At 31.5% G+C, this 10,334-nt stretch overlaps 1 protein-coding gene across 1 annotated transcript; it reads left to right on the top strand.

The window, feature by feature from the left end:
* Nucleotides 1-2,266: 2,266 nt before the first annotated feature.
* On the top strand, nt 2,267-8,372 carry LOC145332730 (uncharacterized). Its single transcript, XM_080177774.1, has 8 exons — nt 2,267-2,396; nt 2,678-2,757; nt 3,252-3,331; nt 3,813-3,861; nt 4,188-4,269; nt 5,876-5,904; nt 7,230-7,288; nt 8,227-8,372. The coding sequence occupies exons 1-8, from the start codon at nt 2,357-2,359 to the stop codon at nt 8,255-8,257; spliced, it is 450 nt and encodes a 149-aa protein (XP_080033900.1). The 5' UTR covers nt 2,267-2,356; the 3' UTR covers nt 8,258-8,372.
* The last annotated feature ends 1,962 nt before the right edge of the window (nt 8,373-10,334 follow it).

Here is a 10,334-nt window from a genome sequence, read left to right as displayed (position 1 = left end):
CACGCTATTGTTCAAAAAACTTTAGATACTAGAATAATTTACAGTCAAATACCCTTTCCCTCCCTGTAACAGAGCGATATTTCAGACTAACAAGGATGACAATACCCATAAAAGCGAAGCACTGAAACGTAGGACAAACGTACATTAACACTTGTATAGTGTCAGATCTATATAATCAGAATATAAATGTATAAGAGTCAAAGCAAAATTGTAAGTAAGTTTGTTGAAAAACTGCCCGATACAGGATAATGTTTATGGACATATTTACAATTTTAGGAATTGATTATAGAGTTGCTTCGCTTATACATAATACTTTGTTGTCCCAGGAATCAATATACCAAAAATCAGATCAATCGGATGATTAGATCACATAAAAATTTGTTGTTAAAAAAGTAAAAAAATCAACATGTTTAAAATGGACGTACGGATATTTTGGTAATAATTATAGAGTTGCTACGCTTACTAAATCGTACCTAACTACTAAAGGAATCACTATGCAAAGTTTGAAATCAATAGGACAATTCTAACATGCCTAAATTAACAAAAAAGCTATCCGTTACGGACGGATGGACGGATGGACCGACCCTAATTATAGAAATGCTTCGCTTTAAAAAAATACCCTAAGGATTTTACTTATTTAAAATATATCTAATATTTTCAGTATTTTGCTTTCGAAAAATAAATTTAGACAAAAAATAAATTTGTTTAATTCAATTTGTTTTACATTTTATAAGACAATATGAAAATGTTTACTTATATACTATTATATCATATTCCGTAAAATGGAAGTTTTTTTTTAACCACTCTGGACCGATTAACCTTTCAATAGAACTGTATCACATATGACCGGGGATTTTTAGGGCTATTTCTTTTTCATATTCAATTCTCCGGATGGTTTTAGTCTTTTAACCTCCGACATTCTTTAGATGCTGAGAGAGAAACCGCAAGCAGTCATAAAAATAGAAAAAGATCTAAAATAAAATAAACTAGCGGTTACGAACGTAAAGACCTCTAGAGGCGACTAAGGCAGGGGGAGGGAGGAAGTGGACTATCCCATTATCAATTTTAGTTTTAAAAGTTTTTAAAAATTTGGAGTGTTTTTTTATTGATGTGATTTCTGTTATAAAAATATCTAAAAAAAACTTCCCAGGAGAAGCATATCAGTTCAGTGGTTAGCAATATCTCTCGGCACAGACAGATAGACACACAGACACGGATCATATTACTTATATATTTAAGAATTTTGAAACTCGTAATGAAGCTTCCCCGAAAAAAAAACTTACACAATTTGACTTAAAAAGTATATTTCTTAAGTTCTTAAATTAGAGATATAAACGATTAGTATAGCAACGATTATCTACTATTGATTGTATTAGTTCAAAATACATACATGCAAGAAAAGTTATAGAGTTGATTTGCTTTTAAATTTCCTACAAGATTCAAAGTGTTCAACATAACATAAAAAGAACAAAGATGCAATGAGTTGACTTGAACAAAAATATTTTTTTTCATGTTCTATTTTTTTACTTATTTCATTTAACATAAAACTGCTTCAAACTAAAAAAAATAAATTAATCTTTAATTTGTAGAAATTTAACATATTTGCAACAAATTTAAGGGTTTTAAAAGAATATCTAATAAATCTAGAGACACGATCTCTAAATCAGCCAATAGAAAAATAGTGAAGGAACAACCCGGCTATATTGTTGGTTAGAAAATGTACATTCGCAAAATATTTCAGCTAAAAATAGCCCATTATTTAAGATAATGCCTTGCTTGGGTAATTTATATAGTGTATACTTTTCTAAAAAGCGAAGCTTTTCTATAATTAGGGTCGGTCCGTACGTCCGAGATTCATTTATATTCTGATTATTCAGTTCTGACACTATACAAGTGTTAACATCCGTTTGTCCTACCGTTTTAGAGCTTTTATGGATGTTGTCATCCTTGTTTATAATGTGAAGTATGTTACAAAACATGAATCAGCTATAAATAGTTGAACTTATTAGAATAGTGTTAGCTTTCGGAAAATTATATCCTCGAAAAATATCGTTGCCCTTATTACCTGAATGGGAATAAAACGAAACAAAGTTTGACGGATTATGGGACCAGTTGACCATCTAGATATACTATATCTATAAGATGAAATTATCATATGTAAAAATCAGCTGATTAAACCAAAACAAAGTAAATAGAATACAGCCAAACAGACAACAAAAACAAAACAATAATTTATTTTGTTCTTTATTAGAAAATTTAACTTAATTTTAAAAGATAAAAACATAATAAAACCAATCGAATAAGTACAGATGATTTTTTTTCTTAGAAAAATGTGAATATTTTAGAGTTTTTGATAATGGGGTGTGTTTGTCCAAATCAAGATACATTTTTCTCAGGTAAAAGGGTGGGGGAGGTGGAATTCAAAGGTATTTTTGGAGGTTTATTTCATAGGTGTTTATAAAATTTACCTTTTAATTTCGAAAGCACAGGTGGTTTCCCTCACATTGCTTAGTCAAGAACATATTGAAAATGAAGGAAGGGAGATGGTATTTTTTTTGTATGATTGTTTTTTAATATTTGTTGAAAAATTTCTGTTATACGATGCAGCTATACATTATTCTTCAGTCATTAAAATGTTACTGCTATGCTAATTACGAATATATATGTTTATTTTCAGATAGATCAGATTTCACAGGCGGATGGGCACCAATTTTAGTTCCTGTTGCTTCTTTTCTGTTATCTCCTCTAGTAGCACAGGTTCATCTTTAACCTATCATTCAAAAGTAGTAAGGTTTTATTTGTCTGGAGCTCAAGATTTAATCGATTATTGTACTGGTTCCGGGATGGTTTAATGCTATTTCATAATAAGGTTATTTATATAAGTTTATGCTGTTTTTCTGCCCCCTTGGCCTTTATAACACTTTGAATATAGAGCCCTAGCCTAACGTATCCTCCAATTCTTCCCTTATTTTCATTTTATTTAAAATAATTGAGGGATTTTCTGTGATCGGAAAAGAAATTTGAGGAAAACAAACAGTATTTTTTTGGGCGGGGGTGTACAAAATTTAAAAACCGAAGCAATCCAAGAAAATGGAAGAGGGGCATTAAAATTGTTTGTAAAATTTACAATCTTGTTAGAATTGTGGTGGGTGATACCTAATATCTAGGTATGACCGACAGACCGACTGACTGTTGACAATCTATTGATTTTCCGCTATTTATGAAATTAACCCATTTTTATTTAATTTTAGGCCGTTGGAGCCTTCATAGCGGCAGTGGTTGGTAATTTTCTCAGAGTCACACTAATTAACATTCAGTCTTATATCATAAGGTATCATAGCTATTTCATTTGTAAAAGCAGAGCTGTTCTAGAATTGTTTTATCGATTTAAAACTTTGCATGATGATACCTGTAACAGTGAGATAAGTAGCAGATCTATAATGGTTGTCAGAAAATCCGTATGTCCGTTTAAACGTTGATGAGTTTTTACTTTTTTTGCAACAATTTGTCATCCTTTGAAATTTGAAGACAGAGTCACTTGATACTAGGGGCACAGCTCATAAACGTCCAAGAGTGGGGGTAAAGAGGTGTTTAACCCTCAAACTTTAAAACCCCTCACTTTACCCCCTCAAAGTTTTTGAAAATACATTAGATTAACCACCTCAAAAAAGCTTGGACGTCTCTGACAGAGCCGCTAGAAGTTTATCCTTTTCCTACACATTAAAATTCTTAGCTTATTTAAGACAAAGGTCGTACAATAAAATAAATTCTTGCTAATGATTTTTCTTTTCTAACTAAATATGTACTTTAAGGACAGTGGCGCTTGGATTTTTCTTCTTTGTTGTGATACCACTTTTAAAGGTATATATTGATATTCTTTTTATATAAAGCTTTAATTTCTCTTTTAGGTCTTAAAGATGCTAATCCCCTAGAGCCTCTAGGAGCACTTTAAGGAGGAGGGGGGGGGGGGTTAAATATATTTTAGGATCTATTTTTACTAGGGGCAATTTATCGTGGGAGAGGTTACCCTCCCTCAAAATAGTTATAAACCTTCTCTCGACCTCTAGTAAAATATACTGTAAAGAGAAACTGTATCGTTTTAAAGATCCATTGCTTCAGGCAGACAAACAGATAAACAATCCTATTACTTTTATATAAAAATAAGATTTTCAATTTAACTTTTTTAGGTTTTAATGTTAAAAATTGGTTTACTGGCAATACCTTTATCAGTTTCAAGCGCAGCAGTAATAACTCCTAGATCATGGTCAGGTAACAAAGAGAGATAGATAAAAAATTTAGTTGCGAAGCTTCTCTATAATTCACTTTGGCCGTCCTTTCATCAGTCTGAAATGGAGTATATTTTCTCATTTTTTATTCAAGATAGACAGCTAATTTTTGTGGAAGATTCCTTGTACCGAAGAGCATCCAGTATGTAACTTACTTTTTCCGCCATTCTGACGGTCATGCTATAAAATGTGAATCATAGACAATGTAAAAATACGTGAGTAAGGTTTCGTAATTTTTTCTCCCAGCTCACATTTATTCTTGATTTCTTACAAATGCTCTTTAAATCTCCAATTGTTCGTATACAAGGATGAAAACATCAATGATTTTTTTGTGCTTCGCTACTTATTGATGTTATCATCCTTGTATAAATTTTCAAAGGGATATTTCATGTAGAGTGTTACTATTTAATTATGTACAAGTGCTATACCAATTACCTATTTAAAAAAAAACGAATATCTCTCGCCGTTATTTTGATATGTTAGAATTGTCCCATTTATTATAAACTTGTCATGAAGATTACTGTTACAGTTAGTTTCTATTGAGGAAAAATAGCATATGTTTTTCAAAATTACTTTTTTCAAAGTACTTAATGTTTTTAACCAGTTTTTTTTGTTAAACTTATATTAATCTTAACTAGTATGAAGCTTGTTGTTTTCTTAAGAATTTTTGCAAATATGGTTATTATTTTATAGAATTGAGAAGGCTTAAATAAAGCGAAATATATTTTCTACTAAGAAGAGTGTTCTTATTGTGTAGTTAGCTCTAGCCGCGCGTTTTTTGGGACTTTTTTTAACTAAATATAAGTACAAGTACAAGCATTGTACAAAAATAGAATGCGGGCCATTCAGTGGGTGCAAAATGTTATAGAGTATAAATGAAAGATAATTTTGTTCAAAGTAGCTTAGTCATTATTTTGGGTCAATGGTTTACAAAACATGATAATGAAAACAGAAACATTACATTTTAATAGGTTATTTAAATTTTTTAATACACAATTAATTCGTTAATTAAAGAGGAAAAATAGTCATTAATTTAGGATGCTAACATGGAACTCGTTTATTGGTTTGTTCGTTCATCTTGTACAAGGGGTTGTTTTATCCAGTTACAAGTTTTAATTGATTAGGGTACATGATAATCTGGTGTAAGATCCAAGTAATAATAATTCCATTATCTCTTAAGTCTATTGTTCTACAGAAAACAGAAAAAAAAACTTGAATAAAATCCAAAACAAAAACCAAAGTTAAAAGTTGTTTTAGAAGTTTTAATGGTTTATGCAAAGTTGTAATAGACATACTTTTAATAATCTTACACTCTTATAAAATATTTCCTGGTGGCTTTACCCTAGTCTTCAGGGGATCCTCTCCAAGAATAGGGAGAGGGATTTTTGTTAAGAAAAAAGTTGGGGAAAAGGTTTTTTTTCTCACGCATTTCTCCCACTCCCTCACAAATGTCATATTGTCTAAAACCTTCCTAGGTCCATTACTAAACTTCCTTAAAAAATATTTTGACATTTATTTGTTATTTTTTTATTTCTAACTTTTAAACAAACAAACAAAAACTATTTTGATGATGTTAACTTTTTTTTCAGAGCCAATTGATCCAGGTGACATTGTTTTGGTAAGAAATACTTACTTCTTAGTAACAAAGCTACTCTGTAATTCATTTTGTATGTCCGTCATTAAATTAAGCTATGGGGAGAATCTTATTTTCTAAGATGTTATTTTTAAAAGCAAAGCTTTTCTATTATTAGGGTAGGTCCGTCCGTACGTCCGTCCGAGATAGATAGCTTTAATTCGTTAATTTAGGCATGTTTGAATTGTCCTATCGATTTTAAACTTTGCATGACGATTCCTGTAGTAGTTAGGTACGAGTTAGAAAGCGTAGCAACTCTATAATCATTACCAGAATGTCCGTACGTTCATTTTAAACATGTTGATTTTTTTTACTTTTTTAACAACAAATTTTATTTGATCTAATTTTTCGTATACTGATTCCTGGGACAACAAAGTACAATATTATACGCGAAGCAACTCTATAATCAAGTCCTAAAAATGTAAGTATGTCCATAAACATTACCCTGTATCAAGCAAACAAATTTACTTATAATTTTGCTTCGACTCTTATACATTTATATTCTGCTTATTCAGTTCTGACAAAATACAATTGATAATGTCCGTTTGTCCTACCGTTTTAGTGCTTCGTTTTTATGGATGTTGTCATCCTTGTTTCCTGTACAAATGAGCATTCAGTATGTAAATTACTTCGTCTGTTGGTCTGTCAGTCATAGTACAAAATATAAATATTAGAAAATATAAAAATTTGTGAGAAAGGTTTCGTGATTTTTTGTGCTTCGCTACATAAGTATGTTGGCAGCTTTGTTTTATTTTAAAGCAAAGGGAGGAAGGGGGCATTGGCCTGTAAATTATGTTGGTACTTGAAGTTTATACGTTGGCCCTATAACTTGTTGACTGAAAATTTTTGAAAGGTTCAAAGTTCAAACTAGAAGCAAACACACTTTAATCTGATAAATGACAGAACTGGTAATTAAGTTTATGATAATTGAGAATGTAAATCAATTTATTGTTCCTAGCGGCTACGCCCCTAGAGGCCTTTAGTGGCACCATAAATGTGTTTTTTTTTATTTCAAATATCAAATTTGAGAAGTAGTTTGTTTTCGATTTTTTTTTGTGATTTCTCTTTGGAGGGTGGTGGTAACCTCTCCCAAAATAGTTGAAAACCTTCCTGGGACCTATGAGAAGCTTCCATGTTAAGGAAAACCCGATCGGTTCAGCGGTTAACGAGATCCTTCGGTGCAAACATATAAACACACAGACAAACAGACATCCTGTTACTTTATTATACGGATTTTGGGTCCCTACATTCTACAATTGCATATCATTTCTTATTCAAACTATTATTGATTAACAATGTTTTAATATCAGACTGAAGGAATAACAGGATTCTTGGCTTTTCAATGGGAACAGTTTACGGAATTGTTCAGGTATTAACATTTTTTAGAGTTGCAATAAGGGGGGGGGGGGAGTTTGTACAGTTTTAGGAAATGAAAATTCAGTACCAAATTTTGCCCTGGCCGTTTGGGCCTGTTTTTATAGTTATCAACCTAATTCCTTTTGTAAGCTCTCTTATATGATTGCATCTACCTGTAAAATTGAATTTTGGGACTTTCCCTCTAGGGGCTAGTGGAGCAAAAGACCCCCCCAAACACTAAAATTTTAAGTTATGAGCTTATTTTTAAAGATATCGAGCTGATTTTTTAAGTGGAAGATTTTAGTGCATAAATGAGTTGATTAGCCATCCCATATTTTATTTTTGCACTTTACCTCTAGGGGCTTGTTAGCTCAAAACTTATGAATTTTGTTTTTTTGGGGGGGTTGTTTTACCCCAAAAGCCCCTAGAAGTAAAGTACAAAAATGAAATATGGGGTGGAAAATCAACTCATCTATGTAATAAAAGGTTCCATTTAAAAAATCCGCTGATGTATAAAGTTAACTTCTATTTTTTTTGGTTGGGGCGGAGCAGTTGGCCAAGCATCGATTTAAAAAAACGAAAAAAAATACCCAACGAAAGGTAGCTGCCTGCAAGCGGCTCCATATCGAAAATCAATAAAACCGCCTGATTCTTGATAAGAAAGTTCATTCATTATGCAAAAAAGTATTTTCTAACCAATTTTCTCGTATTCATTTGAATCCTGTGGATAGGAGCCGGTTCTTATTCAAACGAAAAACTATGTCTAGCATCTTATTATATCCAGCTTTCTACGAATATAAAAATGTATAATCATAAAATTAAAACCAGTTTTTTAGCCCGTACCTTCGGCACCTCGGGGCTAAAAAGCTGGTTTTAATCTTATAGTTGTACATTCTATATCCGCGGAAAGCTTTTTGTAATACGATGTGAGAAATAACTATTATTTTTCAGTTTAGAGAATATGATATGGGGACCAGACTAGATGTTTAACAACAAAAGAAAAACTATTTTTATCTTATTGTATCATAGCATATTATTGAATATTTTAAAGAAAACTAATATTATATTATTATGAAATAAATTCTGTGAATTTAACAATTTAGTGTGTCTTTGAATCACACCTGAATCAAACGTCCTTAAGACAACAAACAATTTGATTACACGACCTTTTTCTGGAAGTCTTAACTGTGCATGGTAATGAGTTGTGCCTGTTTTGAGCCAAGACAATTCCCCTGCTCTAAAATGTCACTCATCTTGTTGCTAAGCGGGGGGTTTTTAATGCAACCATCTCGTAATCAGTGAGCAAATGGCACTTACAATTCGAATTTCGATCTGAAATTTTGCATGAGTAATCCTTGGTAGGTTTATTTTCCCTAAATCGAACAAAAAGTTGAAAAAGTAACGGCTAACGGCTCAGCTGTTTAGCCGTTTTTTTGGCTATTTTTAGGGCAAATCTGCCATAATTTATGTAGGAATCAACTTTTTGAAACATATTTTTGCTTTAAATCATGTGAAATGATACAAAAAAAACATTTTTAGATTTCTAGTACCAGCAACTAGCGGCTAGAACCGTTTGAAAACGTTTTGGAGCAGCATAGAGTATTATGTGGAGATAGGTTTCGTGATGATTTCCCTTGAAAATAGTGTTAAAAATGGCTAAACTGCTGAGCCGCCAGCCATTAGCTGTTACTTTTCCAACTTTTTGTTCAATTTAGGGAAAATAGACCTACTAAGGATTACTCATGCAAAATTCCAGATCAAAATTCGAATTCTAAGTGCCATTTGCTCACTGATTATGAGATGGTTGCATTAAACCCCCCCCCCCCTTTAGTAAATATAGAATGATTTGCTTTAACTATTGTACCTAGTTGTCATACGAATCATTGTTATAAAACTCAGATGAATAAATAAATTATATCATACAAATTTTTTTTCTCAAAAAAAGCTAAAGAATCAGCATGTTTTAAATGGACATATTTACTTTCTAATAATGATTATAATGTTGCTACGTTTTGCAGATCTTACTGTTACTGGAATTCGCCTCAAAAGATTTAACTTCTTATGCATGTTGACAATTTAAACAGGCATACAAGCTAACCATTACGGACGCACAGACGAACGGATGTAAAAAACGCCACACTTGTGCTCAATTTTTATGCAAATAAACAATTAATGATTTTTAAATGTGTATTATACAACTAATACATACATTAGAAATTTACATTTAATATTAAAATGTTTTAAAAAAAGGTTTTCACTTCAAATTAAACACAAGAATATTTATATAACAGCTTATTTAAATCATCTTCAGTATAGTAATAGTTATTTCTTTCATCGTATTGTAAACCACTTTCCGCGGATATAGAATGTACAATTATTAGATTAAAACCAGTTTTTTTTTAGCCCCAAGGTGCCGAAGGCACAGGCTAAAAAAATGGTTTTAATCTTATGATTGTACATTTCTATATTCATAGAAAGCCGTTTATAATACGATGCTAGACATAGTTTTTTGTATTGATGAGAACCGGTTCCTGTCCACTGGATTCGAATGAATACGAGAAATTAAATTAAAATGTTTAAATTAAATATTGTTTATGGTTAAATATTCCTAGTAATGATTGTTACCAAAATCTATGAACTTTAAAATGACTAAACAATCAAACGGTATAACGTATAGATTATGCATGCACAAAATCTTAACCACAAAAGAAGGCCTACATATAATCTGTTATAGTCATAACTCAATCATACACAGTTAGATCACAGTGCACATAAATGCACAAAAATACTTAATTTATGCTGTTTTACTTTAGCGAAGCTTTCTCTATCCATCATTGGGTATTAGCTACTCCAGATTGAAAGGCCGTCTTAAGCCGATTAAAATGATGTGCGGGACCGTGAACTGCACTAAATATTTACAGGTATTAAAATAAGGTTTACATACAATACAATTTGTAAATATTGTAGTTAAATTATTTTTTTTTACAAAATAAAATAGTTTAACAACCAAGAAAAACTATTTTTATCTTATTGTAGGTTCCAGGACAGACGCAGGAGTC

The sequence above is a fragment of the Acartia tonsa genome, chromosome 11, assembly GCF_053477335.1.
Source record: "Acartia tonsa isolate MP-2025a chromosome 11, ASM5347733v1, whole genome shotgun sequence".
NCBI classification, from domain to species: Eukaryota; Metazoa; Arthropoda; class Copepoda; order Calanoida; family Acartiidae; genus Acartia; species Acartia tonsa.
Note: the sequence above shows the minus strand (reverse complement) of the source record. Positions and strands in the feature narration are given on the sequence as shown.